The 27,448-nt window shown below is 44.3% G+C and overlaps 1 protein-coding gene across 2 annotated transcripts in view; it reads left to right on the plus strand.

Moving 5' to 3' along the window:
- Positions 1-27,448, plus strand: part of PTPRT (protein tyrosine phosphatase receptor type T) — a 1,065,023-nt gene that overhangs the window by 769,439 nt on the left and 268,136 nt on the right. For both annotated transcript variants that reach the window (XM_029221736.1, XM_029221738.1), the window contains exons 10-11: positions 25,776-25,977; positions 27,316-27,418. In XM_029221736.1, the coding sequence (XP_029077569.1) occupies positions 25,776-25,977; positions 27,316-27,418 (305 nt within the window). The remainder of the gene's footprint in view (positions 1-25,775; positions 25,978-27,315; positions 27,419-27,448) is intronic.

Genomic DNA, 27,448 nt, shown 5'->3' on the forward strand with positions numbered 1-27,448 from the left:
TGATAGTTTGCTGTTGGCAAAATCCGGTCTCTAGATTCTGGAACTATTTTAATTTTTATAGCTTTCACACTTCTCTTTACACCCTCACACGCTGCTTTATTTGTTGCTGCTGTTGCCTGCTTGTTTATTTAATTCTGAGCGCTTGCACTTCGAGAGCAATGTTGAATTGTGGTCTGAGCAGTGCCCTCCCCTTTCCCTGGGTCTGACTTTTATGGGACTGTCCTGATTCCTTCACCACTGAGTGTGAAGTTGACTGTTAATCTCTCTAAGCCTTCATCCTGATTTCCTTTATAGCACCTATCACTCACTTTAAAAAAAAAGATGTTTTCACTCAACTGTTTCCTTGGTTACCACCTGTATCCCTCACTTGAATGTAACCTCCATGTGGGCAGGCACTTTGTCTGGCTCCCGTTGTATCCCCTGGCACACGGTGGGTACACAGTAAATGATCATGGATATAATACATGATTTTCCCCTCCCATTAAGAAAGACTTCTTTCTTTCCTAGATTACAAATACATTGCTTTTTCTATGTAAATTGATGTTGAATTTTATCAAGTACATTTTGACGTCTTTGGGGATAAACTTCGACCTATGGATAAAATTAATGACTTTAGGAGAAACTTAATTGTATTAATTCTTGAATTTCTGGAATAGGTTCTTCTTGGTAGTAGTATATTATTCATATATATATATATATATATATATGATACAAACATACATACATATATGCTGGTCTGTAGGTTTGGTTTGATTTGGTTATTGATTTGATTTTGTTATAGTTCTGCTCTCTGTCAGCCTCTGATCTTACTAACTTCTTGAAGGAGGCTGCCAGCTCAACCCCAGAAAGAGATTAACAGTCCCACAAGCAATGTTCAAAACTGCCCATTAACTCTCACTCTAGCAAGATTCTGTATTATCATTTTAAATTCTCCCTACTACTTAGGAAAGTAAACCTAGATATGTAAATTTGCATGTACTTGATTTCTAGTGAGATTGAATCTCTTGTCTGCCCACTGATATGTATCTTTGTGAATTTCCTATTCATGTCATTTATCATTTGTTTCCAGTCTGCATGTTCATCCTTTTATTGATTTGTAAGAACATTTTCTATATTAAGGACATTGACTTACTCTGCCATATCTATTTATATAGTTCCCATTTTGCTCGTTTCTCTTTTAATAGTATTGATGGTAGATTTTAACTTTTTTTTTTTTTTTTTGCGGTAGGCGGGCCTCTGACTGCTGTGGCCTTTCCCATTGCGGAGCACAGGCTCCGGACGCGCAGGCTCAGCGGCCATGGCTCCCGGGCCCAGCCGCTCCGCGGCAGGTGGGATCTTCCCGGACCGGGGCACGAACCCGCGTCCCCTGCATCCGCAGGCAGACTCTCAACCACTGCGCCACCAGGGAAGCCCGATTTTAACATTTTTATTTTTTAATTTTTTTCCCCCAATATTTAGTAATTCATTGATTGATTGATTAACATCTTTATTGGAGTATAATTGCTTTACAATGGTGTGTTAGTTTCTGCTTTATAAAAAGTGAATCAGCTATACATATACATATATCCCCATATCTCTTCCCTCTTGCATCTCCCTCCCTCACACCCTCCCTATCCACCCTTCTAGGTGGACACAAAGCACCAAGCTGATCTCCCTGTGCTATGCGGCTGCTTCCCACAAGCTATCTGTTTTACATTTGGTAGTGTATATATGTCCATGCCACTCTCTCACTTTGTCGCAGCTTACCCTTCCCCCTCCCTGTGTCCTCAAGTCCATTCTCTACATCTGTGTCCTTATTCCTGTCCTGCCCCTAGGTTCGTTAGAACCTTTCTTTTTTTTAAACATCTTTATTAGAGCATAATTGCTTTACAATGGTGTGTTAGTTTCTGCTTTATAACAAAGTGAATCAGCTATGCATATACATATATCCCCATATCTCTTCCCTCTTGCATCTCCCTCCCTCCCACCCTCTCTATCCCAACCCTCTAGGTGGTGACAGAGCACCAAGTTGATCTCCCTGTGCTATGCGGCTGCTTCCCACTAGCTGTCTGTTTTACGTTTGGTAGTGTATATATGTCCATGCCACTCTCTCACTTTGTCCCAGCTTACCCTTCCCCCTCCCCACGTCCTCAAGTCCATTCTCTAGTAGGCCTGCGTCTCTACTCCTGTCCTGCCCCTAGGTTCTTCATGACCTTTTTTTTTCTTTTAGATTCCATATATATGTGTTAGCATACGGTATTTGTTTTTCTCTTTCTGACTTACTTCACTCTGTATGACAGACTCTAGGTCCATCCACCTCACTAAAATAACTCAATTTCATTTCTTTTCATGGCTGAGTAATATTCCATTGTATATATGTGCCACATCTTATTTATCCATTCATCTGTCAATTGACACTTAGGTTGCTTCCATGTCCTGGCTATTGTAAATAGAACTGCAGTGAACATTTTGGTACATGACTCTTTTTGAATTATGGTTTTCTCAGGGTATGTGCCCAGTAGTGGGATTGCTGGGTCATATGGTAGTTCTATTTTTAGTTTTCTAAGGAACCTCCATACTGTTCTCCATAGCGGCTGTATCAATTTACATTCCCACCAACAGTGCAAGAGGGTTCCCTTTTCTTCACACCCTCTCCAGCATTTGTTGTTTGTAGATTTTTTGATGATGGCCATTCTGACTGGTGTGAGGTGATACCTCACTGTAGTTCTGATTTGCATTTCTCTAATGATTAGTGATGTTGAGCATCCTTTCATGTGTCTGTTGGCAATCTGTATATGTTCTTTGGAGAAATGTCTATTTAGGTCTTCTGCCCATTTTTGGATTGGGTTGTTTGTTTTTTTGATATTGAGCTGCATGAGCTGCTTGTAAATTTTGGAGATTAATCCTTTGTCAGTTGCTTCACTTGCAGATATTTTCTCCCATTCTGAGGGTTGTCTTTTGGTCTTGTTTATGGTTTCCTTTGCTGTGCAATAGCTTTTAAGTTTCATTAGGTCCCATTTGTTTACTTTTGTTTTTATTTGCATCACTCTAGGAGGTGGGTCAAAAAGGATCTTGCTGTGATTTATGTCATAGATTGTTCTGCCTATGTTTTCCTCTAAGAGTTTTATAGTGTCTGACCTTACATTTAAGTCTTTAATCCATATTGAGATTATTTTTGTGTATGGTGTTAGGGAGTGTTGTAATTTCATTCTTTTACGTGTAGCTGTCCAGTTTTCCCAGCACCACTTATTGAAGATGCTGTCTTTTCTCCACTGTATATTCTTGCCTCCTTTATCAAAAATAAGGTGGCCATATGTGCATAGGTTTATCTCTGGGCTTTCTGTCATGTTCCATTGATCTATATTTCTGTTTCTGTGCCAGTACTGTACTGTCTTGATTACTGTAGCTTTGTAGTAAGGTCTGAAGGCCAGGAGCCTGATTCCTCCAGCTCTGTTTTTCTTTCTCAAGATTGCTTTGGCTATTCGGAGTCCTTTGTTTTTCCATACAAATTGTGAAGTTTTTTGTTCTGGTTCTGTGAAAAATGCCATTGGTAGTTTGATAGGGATTGCATTGAATCTGTAGATGCTTTGGGTAGTATAGTCATTTTCACAATGTAGATTCTTCCAATCCAAGAACATGGTATATCTCTCCATCTCTTTATATCATCTTTAATTTCTTTCATCAGTGTCTTATAGTTTTCTGCATACAGGTCTTTTGTCTCCTTAGGTAGGTTTATTCCTAGATATTTTATTCTTTTTGTTGCAGTGGTAAATGGGAGTGTTTCCTTAATTTCTCTTTCAGATTTTTCATCATTAGTGTATAGGAATGCCAGAGATTTCTGTGCATTAATTTTGTATGCTGTTACTTTACCAAATTCATTGATCAGCTCTAGTAGTTTTCTGGTAGCATCTTTAGGATTCTCTATGTATAGTATCATGTCGTCTGCAAACAGTGACAGCTTTACTTCTTCTTTTCCAATTTGTATTCTTTTTATTTCTTTTTCTTCTCTGATTGCTGTGGCTAAAACTTCCAAAACTATGTTGAATAAGAGTGGTGAGAGTGGACAACCTTGTCTTGTTCCTGATCTTAGAGGAAATGGTTTGAGTTTTTCACCATTGAGAATGATGTTGGCTATGGGTTTTTCATATATGGCCTTTATTATGTTGAGGTAAGTTTACTGAGCCTACTTTCTGGAAGGTTTTTATCATAAATGGGTGTTGAAGATTTTAACATTTTTAAAAGCCTGATTTTAAACTCTCTCTCTCTATTTTTAAGGTAGCTTTTCTTTACTTACTTGCATGTTTAAGAAGTCCAGACCGGAGATCAAGCAACTAGCCACCTTTATTTACTTCTGATTACTTTATGACTTCATTTATTTTACATTTGACTACTTAATTGAACGGGGTTTCTCTTTGTCCGCAGGCCACACCCAGCCTTCTCCTTGGACCTCAAAGCACAGCAGGCCCTGCCTCTGTAAGGTTTATGAGGGAAAATAAGCGGGTGCTGAGAGGGAGGCGGGTGGAGCAGGGTCGTACAGGGATGCTCTGCACTGAGGAAAGCTGCCGGATTTCCTGGGGCTGGACGGAAGATGAATATCCTGTGAGATCATCACATTCTTGTTCACATGTGATGGACTGGGGTGAGGCAAGTGAGGTGCCCAGGACACAGGATTTAAGGAGGTGCTCACTCTTGGGTGCAGACTTGCAATAGCTTTCAATTCTGCTTCCTGGGCTATTACTTGTACCGCTCTATCCTCACCCCCACCGTGCTCTTGGTAACAGGGGCACTGGACCCTCCCCACCACCCTTAAGGTAGCCCTGTGGCCTCCGCTCGGAATCATCCCTGGGTACTTAATGACGCATGCTATGATATGGCCTCATTGTCATCCTTGGTCTGCAGTTCCTTCCATCGTGGGTTTCATGAAAGGTGTAGGGTGGTGCCGTGAGCCCTAAACTTGGAACCAAATGGTGTGCACGTGAGATCTGACCTCTCGCCTCCTGGTGATGGCACATCCATGGCTTTGTCCTCCCCATACTCTGTCATGTGGTGTCACCGGCCTGCCACCTAGAACCATGGTCAAGGTCAAGTTGGGTCTGTACTTTGCAAATGGCAAAGCTCTGTACATATGTCCATAATTTCTGTTGTTGCTCCTGCAACTTAATATTGGCATCAGCGGGTTCATTTCACATCAGAGGCCGCTGCTGCTGGCCAGTGTTAGCATCAACGCTGTAAGAAGCATTGACACAGCAGAGAGGTCATTCGGAGACGTGACAATCAAAAAGCAGTGAATTCTTTTCCCTCTAAGAGTTCCTGTCAGTGGCAGAGTCCTACAAGTTTACAAGTGAAAATCTAAATATTTAGAAAGCCTAAGCCTCGCCTGAAAATAAAGATTAAAAATGAATATTTATGAGCTAATAGTTCTGTAATTCTGTCTTTGAATGTTTCCTTCTGTGACACATACAAGCCTACTGTCGCCTGCTCTTTGGGCAGGAGCCAGAGCCCTGCCAGGGAGTGTATCACTAGCTCTGTGACCTAGATGAAATCACTCACCCTCTCTGAGCCTGTCTCCTCAGCAGTAAATTAAAAGAGTAATAATTACAGTGCAAATTAAATAATACAACATATACCGGGAGCCTAGCATAGTGTCAGGCACATAGTAGGTGTTCAGAAAATTGGAGCATCCTCTGTGTGTTCTGCCTTGGCTGGGAGCACTGTCATTTTTCTCTTACCAGAATTTGTCTGAAGACTCAGTGTTTTTTCCAGTTTTTTTTTTTTTATCATGGTAAAATACACATAACAAAATTTACCATCTTAACCATTTGTTAACGTACAGTTCTTTGGTGAAATACATTCCCTACGTTGTGCAACCTCACCACCATCCGTTTCCAGAACGCTTTCCATCTTGTAAAACTGAAACTCTGTACCTGTTACATGATAATTCTCCATGCCTCCCCCGACCCCGGCCACTGCCATTCTACTTTCTGTCTATGAATTTGACTACGCTAGGGACCTCATATAAGTGGTTCCACACAATATTTGCCTTTTTGTGACTGGCTAAGAAAAGTTAGCATAATGTCCTCAAAGTTCACCCACGTTGTAGCATGTGTCAGAATTTCCTTCCTTTCTAGGGCTGAATAACGATCCATTGCATGTATAGACCACATTTTGCTTATCCATTCATTCGTCAGTGCACTTATGTTGCTTCCACATAAGTCTCAGTGGTTTTCTTATATTCTGTTTAGACGTCCTCTAAATCGAATTAAGAATGCTTTATCAAAATAGAGCAGACCCTCTCTTCTTTTTACCAAACTTCCCGACTTGCTTTTACTCTCCAGTCCAGAATTTCTGTTTCCTGAGCAGCTCTCTTGCTGATCTGTCTGTAATTATCTTTCTTCAGTTGGGAACATAGCCAAGATCTGAGGGAGCTTCTCATCGTTGAAGGTTGGACTCACTATTCCTTCACTGCATCTTGGATTTGTAGGGAAGTAAAGGACCTTTGGAGCCTCCTGGTGCCAGGTCTGTCAACTGTCCTCCTTCTCCAAAAGCCTGAAGACAAACTGCACCAAAATCCCAGCAGCAGGGCAGGCTTGCCGAAAATGCTGGTACCCTGGCCACGTTCTAGACAGACTTACTTGGAACCTCAGCTTTGACCAGCCTTATCTGATTCTCCCAGGGTGATCCTCACCTTGCTTTCTGGTCCACCTAGGCAGGGGTAGGATGACTCAAGCCGAGCAGCTCACCTTCACACAACTGTCAATGCCTTTCTTGAAGAAAGGACTGATTCTGGAACTTATGAGCCAGTGCGATTGAGGCTCCTGACTTTCTTTCCCTCAGACCAGGGACTAGGCTAGAATTTCAGGAGCTGGGCTTGGCATTTGGGGGCTGGAAGAGAGACCTGGGCACTGAAACTGAGGCTTCTTCATTCATTCACTATATATCGGGCTGGCCAAAAAGTTCGTTCAGGTTTTCCAGTTACATCTTACAGAAAAACCCAAACGAACTTTTTGGCCAACCCAATATTTATTGAGGGTCTATGCTGTGCCCTTGTGCTAGGGCCACTGCCGTGGACATAGCAGATATGATCCCTGTTTGCATATTGCTTAGAGTCTGGTTGGAGTGGCAGGTATTAATCAGAGAAGCAAACAAGTAAATGTGAAGTTGTATATGTAAGATGGGCTATGAAGATTTGCTTCCAAGGTGGTTTTAGGAGAGGATTTGAAGTAGAGTGTCAATTGCTTTTTCTTAGTATACTCTCTGTAAGTGGTACCTTGGCTGTAGATGTTTAGACTGTAGTGGAAAGGTGGTAGAAGAAGCCATGTGAGACATAAGACTGGGTCATCAGTGCTTAGGCCCTGAGTCACAAACAAAATATTGGCCAGTGGTGGTGTCTTTTTAATGTCCTTATTCCTTCACTGTCCAATGGCGCAGTGCTGTGCAGAGGGAACAGCATGGGCACAAGCCCTAAGGTGGGAGATGCAGGACCAGTACCTGTAGGGAGAAGGCTAGTGTATCCGAATGCAAGGTCAAGGGAGCATGTGCTCATTGAGATGGCAAGGGAGCAACAGTAGCACCAGACCATGCCGGATCTGTGGGCCATGGTATAGATACTTGTTTTATCCTACAAGCAGTGGAAAACCACTGATGGACTTTAACATTTTCACGGTAATAATAGGGGATGCCTTTATTGAGTGCTTACTATGTCCCAGACACTGTTCTAAGGGCTCTTTGGTATTATCTCAAAGATTTCCTCAATCAGACCTATGAGACAGGGACTTCATTATCCCCATTTAACAGATGAGGAAATCTAGGTACCAGGAAGCTAAGCAACTTGCCCAAAGTCTCACAGCTAGTAAGTGGCAAAGTCCACCTTCTTAACCACTGCAGAAAGCTGTCTCCCGCTTTGAGAAGAGGTGAGTAGGAGCTAGTATTCTTTTGGGGAATAGCAGGATAAACCCAGCCTCCTGGGGGAATGCCCAGTCCTCTGCCATGGAGGTGGCCAGGCAGGGACATGTGGTGTGCCTGTGTGTACGTGTGGCTCAAGGGGAAGACTTGACACCTGGCACAGGTGTCAGCCCTGTCACTGGCCCTTATCTGGAGCTGGTGCCCGAGAACTCTGACAAGGCAGAGAAGCCCTTATCGGCCCACATAGCTGCCTCTTGGGCAGTTTTCCGTGGGGGATTACATGGCAGCAAACATTCAGTTTAAATGGCACCGACATTCAGTTCTGCTTCCTGCACAGGCTGTTCTGCATTGGGGAACACCAGGTGCCCCCTTGAATTAATATGGTTTGGAGTGTGCACTTTGGATGAATCCACGGCTCATAGCGGGCGGGGTGCGGGACTTGGGACAGGGTGGAATGGACTACAGATACAGATTGAGAAGGGGACACAGAGGCAGCTACTGAGCTAAGGGAGCCACATTCTTTGGGCTGTTTGCTGAGGGAAGAGCAAAAGGTAAGGATGGAAAATCCAAATGAGCTGATTATTTCGATGAGATCTTCTCATCAGGGAAATATACTTTTAAGGAACCAAAGTCCATCACAATAGTTCATATTGGCTTTACAGACAATCCTGGGCAGTGCCTGAGAAATGATTTGGTGTCGTGGACATGGAACTGGAGAGTCAGGCACCCAGCTTTCTCTCTTTCCTTCTCTTCTCCATTGTCTTTGCCTCCTGCTTCCTTTGGTCTGTCTGCCCCCATCCTCCTTTCTGCACACTGACTTCTCTCTTGGCTTGGTTGTTGACTTCCCTGCCATGTGCTTGGAAGAGTGTATTTCTGCAGCCTGCAATGGGACTAACTCTGGCCGCCACCAACTCTGGGCCTTTGAGCTCCAACCCACCCTTTGGGCTCAGCACAGTCTCTGTCCTCCGAGCAGTTGAAGGCAGGTTGGCAGATGTGTCCATGGCGAATGGACTCCATTGACTCAGAAATGGCAGCTGTGGTTCAGGGAATTGGGGGAGTAGCTTTTAACACACAGTTTCAGGATAGAGAAGGCATGGGCCATTATTAAAATTCTTCAGGGGCACCCAGACTGAGAGACAGGTAGGGTAACCCCCTTCTAAGGGTCCCGTGTATTGTTGGAGCATTCTTATATTTCCTGATTCTTTCTTTGGAGGCAAAATCTGAGCCCCTGGATTGTTTGCCATTGAAGGAAAGAGCCAGATATAGAGGCAGTAACTGATGGAAGACTCCCCCGCCCCTCACCCAGGTTAGGCAGCCCAAGGCAGTATGGCTGAGTAGCTCCATCAGCCCATCCGAGGCTGGCAATGAACCTAGCACTACAGTGATAAGAAGCTAGACAGAACAGGTCTCCATGGGAGTGTTTCTATGTTTGTATTCAGAGTACTTCAAAGAGTATTTCAATTGCTATTACTGTAGCAGATGTCTTTCATGCAAATTTTGATATCTTTCAATGAAGAAGGCTTCATCCAAATCAATGGAATGATTCTTTCCACCTCCCCCATGAAACACCCAGTGCCTTTTAGGCGCATACCTTGTACATGCTGCAGAGAGAGACTTTATTTAAGTCGCCTTCTTCACACTTGAAGGATTTGTGAGTTCTGCATCTTGATGGGAGGCTGGAATGCCAGGAGTGGACCTCATAAAGAGTTTGTGTTACTTTAAATATTAGCTCAGCAGGATACCTTGTCTCAGAAGCTGTGCTGGGCTCCCGGCCCTGATCCCTCTACTTGAAGACCAATGGGTTTCAAGATCTCGGGCTTCACGGGAAGCTAAAACTAAGGACTGACTATACTTGTCAAAGCTTTGGGGTCACTGCCTTCAGAGAGCACTGCTTATGATAACCTTTGACATCTTTAAATCAGCTCCGCATTCCTGGGATCCAGCTTGGGGATGGCCATGCCAGGTGGGCAGTGGTCATCTTCCTAAACACCCCTTCAACATCCCGAATTTCTGTTCATTTTTCCTGCCCAGGGCCTAGGGCACGTTCCCTGTTCTCCCGACTCACCCAGCAGCGGCGCTCGAAGGAAGCCTACTTGGGGGTTATTGCACTAAACAGCTGACAAGGAGGCAGGGTCCAAGGGCTGGGCTCTGCAGTACGCTGTGGACCCAGAGGGCGTGGCGGTAGGACCAAGGCACCAGCCTGTCCTCCCAGGTGCCCAGGGCCCAGAGTGTTGGCCGAGGAGTCCCAGGGAGTCATGGGCCCCTGTGTCTCTGGCCTGAGTTAGAAAAGTCATTAATCACCATTACAGACAAAGAATTCAGTCAGTCCAGCCCGTCCTCACCACCAGGTCTGTCTCGGGGGCTGAGTCCCAGCCTGATGCTACTCACGACTTACAGTGGCCTCCACTCCACCTGGACCAAAAGTCTCAGCCTTGCAGGGACTCACAGCGGGTCTACACAGCCCCATTCACCACTCTCGCCCTGTCTCCCATCCTTCCCTCCTTTGCACACTGGCCTCCAGCCACACTGGCCTTCTTGCTGTTCCTCAAATCAACCAGACATGATCCCTCTTTGGGGCCTGTCCTCAAGCTGTTCTGTCTGCCTGGAAAGCTCTTCTCTTAGGTACCCACTGAGCAAACTGTCTTACCTCTGCAGAGTCCTTGCTCAGATCTTACTTTCTCAATGGGACCTGCCCGAAGGTTAATACCACAACCTGTATCACTCTCCCCCAGCACTCCCGCACCCCTTACTCTGCTGTTGTTTGTTTTCTTTTTGTTCCTTTTCCATGGCACTTACCATCTGCTAACATATTAAATAACTGACATATGTATTATGTGTTTTGTAATTTTCTCCCCTCCTCTCACCGCCCTGCCAACTAGAAGGTAAACTCAAGGAGGGCAGGGATTTGTGTTTGTTTGTTTACTGACATATCCCAAATGCCTAAGATAATGGCTAGTTTATATGACCGCTCAATACATAATTGTTTTTTGTGTGTGTGTGTCTTTTTTTTTTTTTAAGTGTTGGAAAAAAAAATTTAGGGCAAATTGAGATACACATAGACAAATATATACACACTTCTTATATATCAGAAAACTCTAAAAGTACATATTTACAAATCGAATTTTCTAAGTTTTATATATTTAAAATTATATACATACAAATCTAAGGAATTTTTTTAATTTTTGAATTTTATTTTTTTGTACAGCAGTTCTTATTAGTCATCAATTTTATACACATCACTGTATACATGTCAATCCCAATCGCCCAATTCAGCACACCACCACCACCACCCCCCGCCGCTTTTCCCCCTTGGTATCCAAACATTTGTTCTCTACATCTGTGTCTCAACTTCTGCCCTGTAAACCGGTTCATCTGTACCATTTTTCTAGGTTCCACATACATGCGTTAATATAAGATATTTGTTTTTCTCTTTCTGATTTACTTCACTCTGTATGACAGTCTCTAGATCCATCCACGTCTCAACAAATGACTCAATTTTGTTCCTTTTTATGGCTGAGTAATATTGCATTGTATATATGTGCCACATCTTCTTTATCCATTCGTCTGTCTATGGGCATTTAGGCTGCTTCCATGACCTGACTATTGTAAATAGTGCTGCAATGAACATTGGGGTGCATGTGTCTTTTTGAATTATGGTTTTCTCTGGGTATATGCCCAGTAGTGGGATTGCTGGGTCATATGGTAATTCTATTTTTAGTTTTGTAAGGACCCTCCATACTGTTCTCCATAGTGGCTGTATCAACCTACGTTCCCACCAAGAGTGCAAGAGGGTTCCCTTTTCTCCACACCCTCTCCAGCGTTTGTAGTTTCTAGATTTTGGGAGGAGGCCCATTCTAACTGGTGTGAAGTGATACCTCATTGTAGATTTGCATTTCTCTGATAATTAGTGATGTTGAGCAGCTTTTCATGTGCTTCTTGGCCATCTGTATGTCTTCTTTGGAGAAATGTCTATTAAGGTCTTCTGCCCATTTTTGGATTGGGTTGTTTGTTTCTTTAATATTGAGCTGCATGAGCTGTTTATATATTTTGGAGATTAATCCTTTCTCCGTTGATTCGTTTGCAAATATTTTCTCCCATTCTGAGGGTTGTCTTTTCGTCTTGTTTATGGTTTCCTTTGCTCTGCAAAAGCTTTGAAGTTTCATTAGGTCCCATTTGTTTATTTTTGTTTTTATTTCCATTACTCTAGGAGGTGGATCAAAACAGACCTTGCTGTGATTTATGTCAAAGAGTGTTCTTCCTATGTTTTCCTCTAAGAGTTTTATAGTGTCCGGTCTTACATTTAGGTCTCAAACCAATTTGGAGTTTATTTTTGTGTATGGTATTAGGGAGTGTTCTAATTTCATTCTTTTACATGTAGCTGTCCAGTTTTCCCAGCACCACTTACTGAAGAGACTGTCTTTTCTCCATTGTATACCCTTGCCTCCTTTGTCATAGATTAGTTGACCGTAGGTGTGTGGGTTTATCTCTGGGCTTTCTATCTTGTTCCATTGATCTATGTTTCTGTTTTTCTGCCAGTACCATATTGTCTTGATTACTGTAGCTTTGTAGTATAGTCTGAAGTCAGGGAGTCTGATTCCTCCAGCTCCGTTTTTCTTTCTCAAGACTGCTTTGGCTATTCGGGGTCTTTTGTGTCTCCATACAAATTTTAAGATTTTTTGTTCTAGTTCCATAAAAAATGCCATTGGTAATTTGTTAGGGATTGCATTGAATCTGTAGATTGCTTTGGGTAGTAGAGTCATTTTCGCAATATTGATTCTTCCAATCCAAGAACATGGTATATCTCTCCATCTGTTGGTATCATCTTTAATTTCTTTCATCAGTGTTTTATAGTTTTCTGCATACAGGTATTTTCTCTCCCTAGGTAGGTTTATACCTAGGTATTTTATTCTTTTTGTTGCAATGGTAAATGGGAGTGTTTCCTAATTTCGCTTTCAGGTTTTTCATCATTAGTGTATAGGAATGCAAGAGATTTCTGTGCATTAATTTTGTACCCTGCAACTTTACCAAATTCATTGATTAGCTCTAGTAGTTTTCTGGTAGCATCTTTAGGATTCTCTATGTATAGTATCATGTCGTCTGCAAACAGTGACAGCTTTACTTCTTCTTTTCTGATTTGGATTCCTTTTATTTCCTTTTCTTCTCTGATTGCTGTGGCTAAAACTTCCAAAACTATGTTGAATAAGAGTGGTGAGAGTGGGCAACCTTGTCTTGTTCCTGATCTTAGTGGAAATGCTTTCAGTTTTTCACCATTGAGAATGATGTTTGCTGTGGGTTTGTCGTATATGGCCTTTATTATGTTGAGGTAGGTTCCCTCTATGCCCACTTTCTGGAGAGTTGTTATCATAAATGCGTGTTGAATTTTGTCAAAAGCTTTTTCTACATCTATTGAGATGATCATATGGTTTTTATTCTTCAATGTGTTAATATGGTGTATCACATTGATTGATTTACGTATATTGAAGAATCCTTGCATTCCTGGGATAAATCCCACTTGATCATGGTGCATCAACCTTTTAATGCCTTGTTGGATTCTGTTCGCTGGTATTTTGTTGAGGATTTTTGCATCTATATTCATGAGTGATATTGGTCTGTAATTTTCTTTTTTTGTAGTATCTTTGTCTAGTTTTGGTGTCCAGGTGATGGTGGCCTCATAGAATGAGTTTGGGAGTGTTCCTTCCTCTGCAATTTTTTGGAAGAGTTTGGGAAGGATGGGTGTTAGCTCTTCCGTAAATGTTTGGTAGAATTCACCTGTGAAGCTCTCTGGTCCTGGACTTTTGTTTGTTGGAAGATTTTTAATCACAGTTTCAATTCATTTCTTGTGATTGGTCTGTTCATATTTTCTATTTCTTCATGGTTCAGTCTTGGAAGGTTATACATTTCTAAGAATTTGTCCATTTCTTCCAGGTTGTCCAATTTATTGGCATAGAGTTGCTTGTAGTAGTCTCTTAGGATGCATTGTATTTCTGCGGTGTCTGTTGTAACTTCTCCTCTTTCATTTCTAATTTTATTGATTTGAGTCCTCTCCCTCTGTTTCTTGATGAGTCTGGATAATGTGTTATCAATTTCGTTTATCTTCTCGAAGAACCAGCTTTTAGTTTTATTGATCTTTGCTATTGTTTTCTTTGTTTCTATTTCATTTATTTCTGCTCTGATCTTCATGATTTCTTTCCTTCTGCTAACTTTGGGTTTTGTTTGTTCTTGTTTCTTTAGTTCCTTTAGGTGTAAGGTTAGATTGTTTATTTGAGATTTTTATTGTTTATTGAGGTAGGCTTGTATAGCTATCAACTTCCCTCTTAGAACTGCTTTTGCTGCATCCCATAGGTTTTGGATTGTCATGTTTTCATTGTCATTTGTCTCTAGGTATTTTTTGATTTCCTCTTTGATTTCTTCAGTGATCTCTTAGTTATTTAGTAATGTATTGTATAGCCTCCATGTGTTTGTGTTTTTTACATTTTTTTTTCCTGTAGTTCATTTCTAATCTCATCGCGTTGTGGTCAGAAAAGATGCTTGATATGATTTCAATTTTCTTAAATTTACTGAGGCTTGATTTGTGGCCCAAAATGTGATCTATCCTGCAGAATGTTCTGTGCGCACTTGAGAAGCAAGTGTAATCTGCTGTTTTTGGATGGAATGTCCTATAAATATCAATTAAATCTATCTGGTCTATTGTATCATTCAAAGCTTCTGTTTCCTTATTTTCATTTTGGATGATCTGTCCATTGGTGTAAGTGAGGTGTTAAAGTCCCCCACTTTTATTGTGTTACTGTCAATTTCCTCTTTTTTAGCTGTTAGCAGTTGCCTTATGTACTGAGGTGCTCCTATGTTGGGTGCATATATATTTATAATTGTTACATCTTCTTCTTGGATTAATCCCTTGATCGTTATGTAGTGTCCTTCCTTGTCTCTTGTAACATTCTTTATTTTAAAGTCTATTTTATCTGATATGAGTATTGCTACTCCAGCTTTCTTTTGATTTCCATTTGCATGGAATATTTTTTTCCATCCCTCACTTTCAGTCTGTATGTGTCCCTAGGTCTGAAGTTGGTCTCTTGTAGACAGCATATATATGGGTCTTGTTTTTGTATCCATTGAGCAAGCCTTTGTCTTTTGGTTGGAGCATTTAATCCATTCACATTTAAGGTAATTATCGATATGTATGTTCCTGTGACCATTTTCTTAATTGTTTTGGGTTTGTTTTTGTAGGTCCTTTTCTTCTCTTGTGTTTCCCACTTAGAGAAGTTCCTTTAGCATTTGTTGTAGAGCTGGTTTGGTGGTGCTGAATTCTCTTAGGTTTTGCTTGTCTGTAAAGCTTTTGATTTCTCCATCGAATCTGAATGAGATCCTTGCCGGGTAGAGTAATCTTGGTTGTAATTTCTTCCCTTTCATCACTTTAAGTATATCATGTCACTCCCTTTTGGCTTGTAGAGTTTCTGCTGAGAAATCAGCTGTTAACCTTATGGGAGTTCCCCTGTATGTTATTTGTCGTTTTTCTCTTGCTGCTCTCAATAATTTTTCTTTGTCTTTAATTTTTGCCAATTTGATTACTATGTGTCTTGGCATGTTTCTCCTTGGGTTTATCCTGTATGGGACTCGCTGTGCTTCCTGGACTTAGGTGGCAGTTTTCCTTTCCCATGTTAAGGACGTTTTCAACTATAATCTCTTCAAATATTTTCTCTGGTCCTTTCTCTCTCTCTTCTCCTTCTGGGACCCCTATAATGTGAATGTTGTTGCGTTTAATGTTGTCCCAGAGGTCTCTTAGGCTATCTTCATTTCTTTTTGTTGTTTTTTCTTTATTCTGTTCTGCAGCAGTGAATTCTGCCATTCTGTCTTCTAGGCCCCTTATCCGTTCTTCTGCCTCAGTTATTCTGCTATTGATTCCTTCTAGTGTAGGTTTCATTTCAGTTATTGTATTGTTCATCTCTGTTTGTTTGTTCTTTAACTCTTCTAGGTCTTTGTTAAACATTTCTTGCATCTTCTTGATCTTTGCCTCCATTGTTTTTCTGAGGTTCTGGATCATCTTCACTATCATTATTCTGAATTCTTTTTCTGGAAGGTTGCCTATCTCCACTTCATTTAGTTGTTTTCTGGGGTTTTATCTTGTTCCTTCATGTGGTACATAGCCCTCTGCCTTTTCATCTTGTCTATCTTTCTGTGAATGTGGTTTTTGTTCCACAGGCTTCAGGATTGTAGTCCTTCTTGCTTCTGTTGTCTGTCATCTGGTGGATGAGCTCAATACATAATTGTTAACTCAAGTTGAATGAATCTTTGGTTTAACTATAATACCCTCAAAGACCCTCTCTAATGTTGTAAATTCAGGTCTAACTGGACCATTTGATGATATCCTACAAAGTTCTAGGCATTTCCAAGGGGTCTTATATACATGGACACATTTCAGATTCACAATGAGCCTTTCCTCTTGATGATGTAACTGAGTCTTGTTAGAAGTCACCCAGCTGCTAAACATCACAGCTGTAAACCAGCCCTATGCACCCAAGATCATGTCCACACTGTTAAGTCTTCCAGAATTGAGAGTTTTTCTTTTTGTTCTCCTTGAGACTTTACTGATAAGATTCAAAACAATTTCTTTCCATCCCTAACCTCCTCCCAAGTGAAAGGTAGGGGAGGGGTTATATCTATAAAGAAACACAAGAATTCGAGAAGTACACTTTACTGTGAGGCAAGAAAAGAAAGGCAGAATCCCAAAGCCAATTTCCCTTCCAGCCTGCAGCTTGGCATCTCCCTACAGTGGATGGCTAATGAGGCACAGCTCTGGAAGACCAGGCAGTCAGATGTCCATCACATAGGTTTTACTCTCCATCCCCAGCTGAGGACACCAAGGCATTGTCTTTGCAATAAGCCCTGCTCACGTGTGCCATGTAGAGTCGATGGAATCAGAGGGAGAGCAGAGTGACTAGGAGGGACTGAGGTCCCTGTCTCCAAAGGCATTCTAGATGATTCCCTAGTGACCCCTAGCATTGCCTCTAGGGCATGTGTCACTCAGGTGGGACACAAGGAAGAACTGGGTAGAGATGGGTATCATTGACAAGTTAGAACTCCTTGGGAGCCACAGGTGCAGAGATGGATCCTACTGGCCACTACAAAGGATCAGGCTGGGAAGGGAAGAAGGTGCCAGAGTCTCTGGGGAGCTGGGACATCGGATCTGTATCTTCACCTGCAGAGGGCATGGGCTTTTTAAAAGGGGAGAAGCCACCTTAGCCCACACGTAGCAACCTCTCAGTTCTGGGGTAGACTGCAGGGGTGGGGTGGGTGGGGTTGGGACATGTGACGTGTGTCTCTGCAGAGATAGTAAGCCTGGGTACCACCCCCTGCCAGTGAGCGTCCAAAGGAGGGAAGAGAAGCCTGGTCGAGGCGTCAGGAGACCTGGGCTGCCCCTCACGGGTGTCGTCTGGCCCTTCGGCATCAATTCTGTGTCCAGTAGGGGAGGGGAGGCGTTGAAGCTGTGGTCCACAAGTTCCTGCTGCCATTGGCTGGGCTGTGGCCAGGCTGAAGGACAGCATCCCAGTCTCTTATGTGGCAGCTTGGTGGAATCCCCTGAGGCAGGAGAGAGGACCTGGGCAGATAGCAAGCAGCCTGGAGCTGCCTGCAGGCTGGGGAGGAGCCTAACTCCTGGGCCCCACCCCCCACGTGGGAGGGTGGAAGGCAGCCCCTTTGTTCGGAAGTAAGGCCGCAGGGGGGAGTCCATGAGTGACTCTAGCCTGTGCATCAAGGCGCCAGCTGCCATGGACCAGGGAACATCTTGGGAAGAACAGGCAGCCCTTCCACCGTGGGCTGACGAGGAGGGGGCAAGACAGGTGGGGAAGTGATGGGGGTCAGAGAGTGAAGGAAGAGGAGGTCAGAGAGATGCCCTTGGGCAGGATGGCTACTGACCTATGAGTGCTTTTGTGCAAATAAGAAAAAGGCATTTCTCTAGGCAGATGCTGACCCTCCAATCCCAGCCCCCTGTATTTCAGTGAGCTGAAAGTACCGCTGTGAGAAGGAAAAACTATGCCTTTCTTTTTTTTTTTTTGCGGTACGCGGGCCTCTCACTGTTGTGGCCTCTCCCGTTGCAGAGCACAGGCTCCGGACGCGCAGGCTCAGCGGCCATGGCTCAGGGGCCCAGCTGCTCCACGGCATGTGGGATCTTCCCAGACCGGGGCGCGAACCCGTGTCCCCTGCATCGACAGGCAGACTCTCAACCACTGTGCCACCAGGGAAACCCAATATGCCTTTCTTAATGCCTAGTCATAGCCCTCCTGACAGATACAGGAGGTAGCTTAGTGGGTTTCATCCCCTTGGTGGTATAGTGTACAACCCATGCAACAGTTTATGACAGTCCTGCATTGAGGTCAGGTCATGGAAGTCTTTACGTGAATGTTCAAATGCTTGGATTTTATCTTGAGGGCAGTATAGAGTCATTAAATGGGAGGGATACAGCATCATACCTGTATTTAAGAATAGTGCTACTAAAATTGTGGTCTATAGACAAAATACCATCAGCATCGCCCAGGAGCTTGTTAGAGATGCAGATCAGGGGCCCATCTCAGACCTACTGATCAAAATGTCTGGGGTTGGGTCCAGGAATCTGCATTTTAACAAGTTCTCCAGGTGATGCTCATGTATGTTGAATTTGCAGAGGCACCTTCGCTGGCGAGGGTACGGGGTTCTGAACTGACTGGAGGAACAGTCAGGGCCTGACTGTCATCCAGATGACAGGTGACAAAGAAGGCCTGGTTAGGACTGGAAGCTGAGGGGATGGAGAGAAGGGGGTGAATCTGAGAGCTGCTGAGTTCTGGCTGGTGAAGGGTAAGGTCCCTAGAGATGTAGGAATGAGGTAGAGCCCACATGTGGCACCGGGCCCGAAGGGGGATGAGTCTTTTCAGGGAACTACTGGGGAAGATCTGTGAATGTCCAACAGCCTGATCCTTCTGATGCTGTTGACATTCAAGAATGAGAAGAGTCGGGGAGGGGAGACCATTGGATTTTAGCCTTACAGAACCTTATTGAAACCTAGATCCACCACATACCAAGAATTGCGTTACTAGGATGTATTTTGTAACCTCACCAGCCAAAGTGCTCTACTAACTATTGGATGGGGCACAAATCCCTGGGTAGGCCCTGCCAGGCCTCTCTGGTTCCTAAGGCTGAGCTCCGAAGTCAGGGGCCCAGACAGTGGGCTGGGCTGGCTAGGCCAGGGTCTGCCTGGGCTATGCTCCTTTCCAGGCGCTGCCAGCACAGGGAATGATGCCTGCAATTTGCTGGGCACAAAAGTCCTGCTGTCACCCTACAGGGAGCTTGTTCTAGTCTTGTGTGGACTCCCTTGGTCGCCAGGATTGAAAGATGTTTGCCCAACTTGGCTTTTGCTGATTTCCAATCAATATCCTGTTTTCCGCTTTCAGATGGTTTCCTGGTGGCTCTGGGATCAAACACTAGGAGAAAGCAAGCTCCAAATACAACTGGTCCAGGGTCATTAGTATTCACCACCCAGCAACCAAAACTGAAAAGTTGGCCAGTAGGTGATAATAACAAGAATTAACATGTATTGAGTGCTTACCATGCACGCCCCACTCTCTTCCCTAAATCACCACCCTGCCCCTCAGATCCCAGGCAGACTTCAGGTGGTGTCTTTCTGTCAATACATGATCCCCCTACTAGCATCTCAGCCCCTCCAAGCCTCACCACTGGACTACTTCCCCGTTTCCTCCTCTCCCCTCCTCTCCCCCACAGGGGAGGGATATTCTGACAGTTCACTCTTTCAAACTGCTCTGAATTTCAAAGATGCTGTCAGATTCCCATAACGGGGCCACCCTCAACTCTGATGGCTCTAAGCTTTTTCTTCCTAAACTGTCATAATGCAGCTTAATAATATGAAGCTTAAACCTCCTTTCAGCTTTTAATCTCGTGCTGCGGTGTCCTGGGTGCTATGATTTTATTATTTTCATAGAAGTCTTTTTGCTTAATGAGTCTGTCTAGTGATATTCCCAATTGCTTGTACTCTGCATTGCAATATTTCTCGGGTTTCTAAGTATAAGCTGCTTGCCTTCCAACTTCACACGCAGCTGACTGCTCTTCTGCTGAGTTTAACCTGGTTAAGTTGCTAAGTTGCATGACCAATTCCTCTCCGGTTGGCTCTGGGCATGGAGATGAGAGAGAAGTTGAATAATCCCTTGACCCTGCTCCCTGGAACCCTGCAGCCCCACCCATGGCCTTTCTGGTAGAGACAGCCAGGGGAAATCCTTCAATGAGGGCAAGGCCTGGATGCTGTTTATTCGTTGCTATAACTGCCAACACCCAGCTTGGCACAGAGTAGAAGTCAATGAGGTTCGCAAATAAATGAGGATTAATAACGAAAATGTAATAAACTCAGAATGTGGTACAGCTGGGTTTGAAATGAAGTCCTTCTGATGCCAAAGTCCAGCATTTTCCACCCAGAGCTGCCACTTTGCCCTTAGCCCTCTGTGCATGTATGTGACCAGTTGCCAGGGGGACCACTGGCTGTGGGTATCGGCAACCGTCAGGCTCTAAGGCTCTGCAGTGGGTCTGTCTGGGCCTGCCTCCCCACAGAGGGACTGACTCAATTAAATTATGTATTTAATCATTAACGAGGCCTAAGTTGCTGAAGCTCTTGCCCTCTGGGGTCTGAGTTTCCACCTCTGTATAAGTAGAAAGGCCCTTCAGTGCTTTCCCATTTTTGGTGCTTTTTAAAAATGGCCACACATCCTGGACAGCCCTCCCACCAAGGGGTAGAACTTATGTCTCCCTCTTGAGTCTAAGAGAACTTGTGACTGCTCTGACCAGCAGAGTGTGGAGGAAATGGTGCTGTGTGGCTTCTGAGACTGGATCATAAAAGGCAATGCAGGGCTTCCCTGGTGGCGCAGTGGTTAAGAATCCGCCTGCCAGTGCAGGGAACCCAGGGCTCCAGGGTTCGAGCCCTGGTCCAGGAAGATCCCATATGACGTGGAGCAACTAAGCCCGTGCGCCACAACTACTGAGCCTGCGAGCCACAACTACTGAGCCCGTGTGCCACAACTACTGAAGCCCTCACACATAGAGCCCGTGCTCTGCAACAAGAGAAGCCACCACAACAAAAAGCCCACGCACTGCAGCCAAGAGTTGCCCCTGCTCGTTGCAACTAGAGAAAGCCTCCGGGCAGCAATGAAGACCCAATGCAGACAAAAAAAAAGAAAGAAAGAAATTTATATAAAAAAAAAAAAAAAGGCTATGCAGCTTCTGACCTGTTCACAGAGGTTGCTCAAGTCTACAGCATCTAAACTGTTGTGTAAGTTTAAGCCTGTGGGATGGCCATGCTGTGAGGAAGCACAGGGCACATGAAGAGGCCCAGCTGAATCAAGTCTTTGAGTCCTACTGTCCAGGCACCAGACTGCTAAGTGAGCAAGCCTCCAGATGCTTCCAGTTCTCAGCTGACTAGTCACTCCCGGCCATTTGAGTCTTCTTGGCTGAGCCCCTAGATGTCATGGGGCTGAAACAGGCCAGGCTTTTTCAAATTCCTGATCCACAGAACCTGTGAGCATTATAAGGTTGTTGTTTGATGCCACTAAATTTGGGGGTGGTTTGTTACACAACAATAGTAAGTAGAACATCATTTGTCCATTAGACTTGAGAGTTTCTTGAGAGCATGGATACCATTTTATTCACTTTTGTAGCCCCAAAAGGAAACATAGTATATGCTCAGTAAATACATGCTACCTTCTTAACCAAGTGATCAAAGTTAACAACTCTAGTAATGAGAAATATGGACGAAAACAGACGATGAGCCAAATCTGGCTTTCAGGCTTTACTTTTTCGACTTCTGGGCTGATGGAAAAGGGACTCATCAATGAAATAATTTCATGGTTCAGTATAAAAGTAGTGGGGAGTCATTAACAAGGTGAAGGGAAGGAAAAAAGTGTCTGAGCTGCAGAATAGCTGGTGCAAAAGCCCTGTGGCAAAAGGGACCATGGCTCTTTTCAGACACTGAAATAAGGCCTGGAATGCAAGGTAGAAGGGCGGGAGGGGACTTCCCTGGTGGTCCAGTGGATAAGCCTCCACGCTCCCAATGCAGGGGGCCTGGGTTCCATCCCTGGTCAGGGAACTAGATCCCACATGCACAGTGCAACTAAGAGTCCGCATGCCACAACTAAGACCTGGCGCAGCCAAAATAAATAAATAATGAATAAATTTTTTTAAAAAAGATAGAAGGGCAGGCGAGGCCAGCTCATGCAGTGAGGTGATGGAGAACCACAGGGTAAGAATGTGGTCCTAATTCCGAAAGCTATGGGAAACCATTGCTCTTTTGATTCCAAGGGGTGACTGGATTCTGGTGATGAAGGGCTCACTCTGGCTTGTGGCTGGGGATCCCAGTGAGAGCGACCAGGAGAGACTGGGGTGGCCCTGAACACTTCATTGCAGCCAGAGCCCCATCCCTGGAGCCCAGGGCTGTTGTGCAGCTCAGCACTCTTTCTTCTGCTACCTCCTTACTTTATGTTTGCTATTCTAACAAATCTTCCTCTCTCTCCACTTCCAAATGAACAGTCACATTGCAGGATGCATTTTACGGTCCCAGCTCCATCCCATTCAATTTTTCTCACCTTCCTTCTTTCCCCCCGCCCCCCAGCCTGATCCCGCACTAACTTCGTAAAACTTGAAAGTTAAATTTTTCAAAGACTGTTTCTGACAAAGCAGTGGGAATTAGATTTGGTGAAGCCCTTCATAAAAAATTGAAGACACGCTATATTAACATACATTGATTTATTCATAGTGTTTCATTACAAGTAAGTGAGGATCCTGTAATAGCAGGAAAGGTTAGGAGAGCAGGGGAGCACAGTATATTATATTGACAGCTAGGTGGAAATTGAGTCGCTTCTGGATTGAATTTGGAGCACAGAAAAGGAATTGGCTAGTAAATAAGGCATGAATTTTACCACCCATTGTCTGTATATCAATGTAGTTGCCATCAGCCCAGGCAGGGGACGGGGGCAGAATTTGCAAAGGATGCTCCAGCACGTCTTCTCCCCTGGTGGCCTGGGTTAGCAGACACAGGCAGAGCTCTCCAAACATCTGCCTTCTTCTGCCGCTGGGGAAGACTGGAATCCAGCTGCACACAGCTCTCCTGTTTGCTCACCACCATCCAGTCAACACGGGACTCTTCTTGGTTCTCCCAAGCCTTTCCCCACCCCAGGTCTTTGCCTGGTTAGCTCCCTCTGCCTAGAATCTAGAGTGCTCCTAGACTCTGTATTACCCCCAGGTATTAGTTCAGTTCTCCCCTGAGATACCTCCCTGAGCACTTCGCCTTAGTTTGGCATTTCTCAGAAGCAGAGCCTGAGACAAGGATTTGAGCACGAGCAGATTATGAAGTGTGGGAAATACTAGGGAGTGGGGAAGGGAAAGAAAGTAGCCAACGATGGGTGTGTTTTCCAGTCAACTACCTATGGAGGCAAGTGGAGTGGCATCCCTTGGGGAAATCCCAGGGATGCTGCGGGGGTATCTCAAGAGGAACCGTGGAGTGTATTTATCACCTCCCATTAATCCAGTCTCCGGGGGTGTGAATTAACCAGCACTTCCTGTGCGTACCCAGGGGAAAAGCCCTCAGACAAAGAGAGGCAGGTGTTTGCAGTGCTTGCCTTTGAGAAGGGCTGGAGTAGGCAGGGTGACCAGGCCCCCCCAGGGATCTGCTAGATGGGCGCCCCTGCCAGCTCTGCTAGCACAATGGCCAATTCCTTCAGTTCTGTACATTTCTCATCCTGGGCTCACTGCGCTTCAGACGAAGTCTGGCCTCTGTCCTCGACATGTGACATCAGTGGCTACACTGCACTGCTCCTGCTTCATAGGGGAGAGAGGTTACTGCTTTCTCCAGAACATTCGGTGCCCTAGCCAGAAACAGCCAACTGCTTATTTTTGAAGTAAAGTTGGTATATTACCTTTTCTGCCTGGGTTTGGCCTTCCTGACAAGCATGGGACATTCCTGACAAAAGACAAAGTGATGTGAGGTGTCTATGTAGTTGACTTACGTCGTTCTGGAACAGAAGACCTTGAGGACAGGGCCTAGCTTGTGTTCAGTGCATTCATTTGCTAGGGCATGGGAGCACACAGCGCAGGTCCTGGAATAGTACAGGAGTATGCGGGGAATGGTTGTGGAGGAGCAAATGAGTGAATGAATGAAACCCAACAGATCTGGGTTTAGTCTTGGGTCAGTGATAGGACACCGAATAACCGTGACAATGCCTGATCTGTGGCTGCATGTGACAGCCGCATGAATCTCACACAGGACGCTGAGAGAAAGAAGCTGATGCTAAAGAGCACACTCCGTATGATTCCATTTAGATAAAGTTCAAAGCCAGGCAGAACAAGTCTGTGCTGTTAGAAATCAGGGTAGAGGGTATCCGTGCTGGGGGGAGGAGGGAAAGGATTGGAAGGGGGCATGAGGGGAAAATCTCGGGTCTGGTAATGTTGTGTCTCTTGATTGGGTGTGGTTAGATGGTCCTGTCCAGTTAGTAAAAATTCATTGAGCTGTATAATTTTCTGTATATATATTATACTCTAATAAAACACTTTTAATAGAACAAACTAGATAAACAAAAAAACCCTGAGTTTGCCTCTTTAACAACTGTGTAATTTAGAAATGTGCTTCTCAGAGGGTGATCCTTGGGGGCCGGTGCCAGGGATGCCAGGTGTTTTGTTACATTCACGGCAGGATAAGTGCAGAAGTTGAAAGTGAGCATCTAGAAACTTTTGAGGGCCTTGACATTGCTGTGACACCCGTATGTGTGGTCAGTGGACACGTCTCCTTGCACATAATGTAGAACAGTTTGGTTATTGCCAGACTCACATGATGAGTCACGTGTGATGTGGTCTTTGGATCATTATGGGTCTGCAGTGGACTGGGAAACAACTGGGTCTTCACCATAGATATTTCGAAAAGCGCTGGTTTAATACAAATTGTTGCCAGTTGAGCCTCAGTTTCTCCAACATTAAAATGAGAATAAATACTCTGACGTATGCAAGGTTTTAGGGAAGAAAAGCTAGATAATGCACAAGAAAGCGCCAGAGAGCGCCGTGTGCAGTAGGGGGTGCATGAGCTGCAGGGGTTTTTTTGTTTTTTTTTTTTTGCGGTACGCGGGCCTCTCACTGTTGTGGCCTCTCCCGTTGCGGAGCACAGGCTCAGGACACGCAGGCTCAGCGGCCATGGCTCATGGGCCCAGCCGCTCCGCGGCATGAGGGATCTTCCCGGACCGGGGCACGAACCAGTGTCCCCTGCATCGGCAGGCGGACTCTCAACCACTGCGCCACCAGGGAAGCCCATGAGCTGCATTTTTAATTAGGCTTTCAGGTAATTCTTATCAGGATGCTACACTTGGACACTGCTCTATGGCCACATTGTCCAATGTGATGGCCAGTAGCCACACGGGGTCCCTGCGCTTTTGAAATGTGGCTAGTCCAAATGCAGATGCACCATATGGTAAAATATATACTTGATTTCTAAGACCTGATATGAATAAAAGAATATAAAATATTTCATTAATTTTTTATGTTGATTGCAGGTTGAAATGATAACATTTTACATCTACTGGGTTTAACAAAATGTATTACTAAAATTAATTTTACTTTATGTTCTTACTTTTTTTCCTTTAATGTGACTATTAGAAAATTGAAAATTATGTATGTGGCTTAAATTTTATTTCTATTGGATAGCGATGCTCCAGAGCATTAGCCATGGAGTGTTGGGAGGCTGGGATCATCTGTAAGGTGGATGCTAACAGCAGAAGTGCTGACCAAGCTCACACGCCTTCTGCTTTCCTCCCCTGATGTTCCTCCATATGGACTCCACCCAGCTTCCTGGGCGAGGCACTGATATGTTTGTTTGCCGGCTCCCTGTACAGATCAACTACAAGGCCGTGGGCTCATTGGACCCGAGTGCCGACCTCTCCAGCCAGAGGGGCAAAGTGTTCAAGCTTCGGAATGAAACCCACCACCTCTTTGTGGGTCTGTACCCCGGGACCACCTACTCCTTCACCATCAAGGCCAGCACAGCAAAGGGCTTTGGGCCCCCTGTTACCACCAGGATCGCCACCAAAATTTCAGGTATCTGTCCTAGGAAGGGGAAAGGAAGAAAGGTGGTGGTGGTGGTTTTTTCCATTCCTAATATTCCTGGGAGTGAAAAAAGGCAGAGCCAACCGTCACCATGTGACTTGGGAGAAGCAAGGACAATGCAGTCCCTTGTGTGTCAGTGCTGTAATCTCATGAAGAAATCCTAATCCATGAACTTCCTAAAGTATAAAAAATATATCAATTAGACTAGACCAGAGGGAATGCTGAGTGATTCACCAAATAATTTATCTAGCACACAGTTGCCTTAAATAGTACATTTTTCCCATACAGATTGGTTTGTAAAAATGTGATTGATTTTCAAGAGTATTCCTTTTGACAGTGCAGGGCACAGCACAGGTTCTCATGAAACGTCTGATGAATGAATGAACAAACAAATGAGTGAATGACTGTTACAGAGCCATAGCAGTCCAGGATGTCACCTGCCATCACCAGTAGGGTGCCCTCCCCCACCAGACAGCATCAAAGCAGAATTATCTCAGACCCCGTTTTTACAATTTACATTTTTTCAGAATACGCGTGCAGTTCTGGTCTGCATCCACATTTTGCATAGATACAGACCCACCGTGTTTTTTGTAGCTTAATGTTTCCACTTATCCTTAAACCATAAGCATCTTCCATGTTGCTACATTGTTTTCATTATAATGTTCTGTCAAGTGGACGGACGTAATTTAATTAAACATTCCCCTGTGGTTGTATATATTTGGTGTTTCCATGTTTTTATAAAATAACGCTTCAATAAACATGTTACAGAATAAAGTTTAATTCCTTGGCTCGGATTATGACTTTAGGATTAAATTCCAGAAATTGAGATACTGAATTAAAACCGATGTGGGTTTAATAGCTCTTAATACAAATGGCTAAATTACCTTCCCAAGGGATTAGATTTAGTTACACTTCCATCAGAAGGGAGGATCTCAGGAAGAACAAAAAGATAAGAGGAACTAGTTCATCACTGCTGTAATTTGCATTTGCATTTTAAATACGTTTAGGGTTGGCGTTCACATTTGCATTCACATCTTTAAGTACTTATATTTCCTGCATTTATCTGTTTATTTGGTATGGAACTTCTTGATTCATGAGGGTTACCAGCCACATCATTGCTACCCTTCTCCAGACTCTTCTGTACCTTGAAGGAACCTACGGGCAGGTTGGAAGTCAGGGCCTCCTTTGCTGAAAGCCTGGGATGCCATGTGACTCTCATCCTACCCTTCCCCAAACACCTCCCTTCTAGGCATCCTGAGTGTCTTGAGGGAGGTGATGAGAGGGGTTTGGGACCTTTGCTAAGCTCCCTTCTCTCTGTTCTCTGTCCAGCTCCATCGATGCCTGAATATGACACAGACACCCCACTGAATGAAACAGACACGACCATCACAGTGATGCTGAAGCCCGCTCAGTCTCGGGGAGCCCCTGTCAGGTGAGGAGGGTGCTTAACCTGGCGTTTGCC

Source organism: Monodon monoceros, unplaced genomic scaffold (genome assembly GCF_005190385.1).
Source record: "Monodon monoceros isolate NGI ecotype Baffin Bay Population unplaced genomic scaffold, NGI_Narwhal_1 Super_Scaffold_13, whole genome shotgun sequence".
Lineage (NCBI taxonomy): Eukaryota > Metazoa > Chordata > Mammalia > Artiodactyla > Monodontidae > Monodon > Monodon monoceros.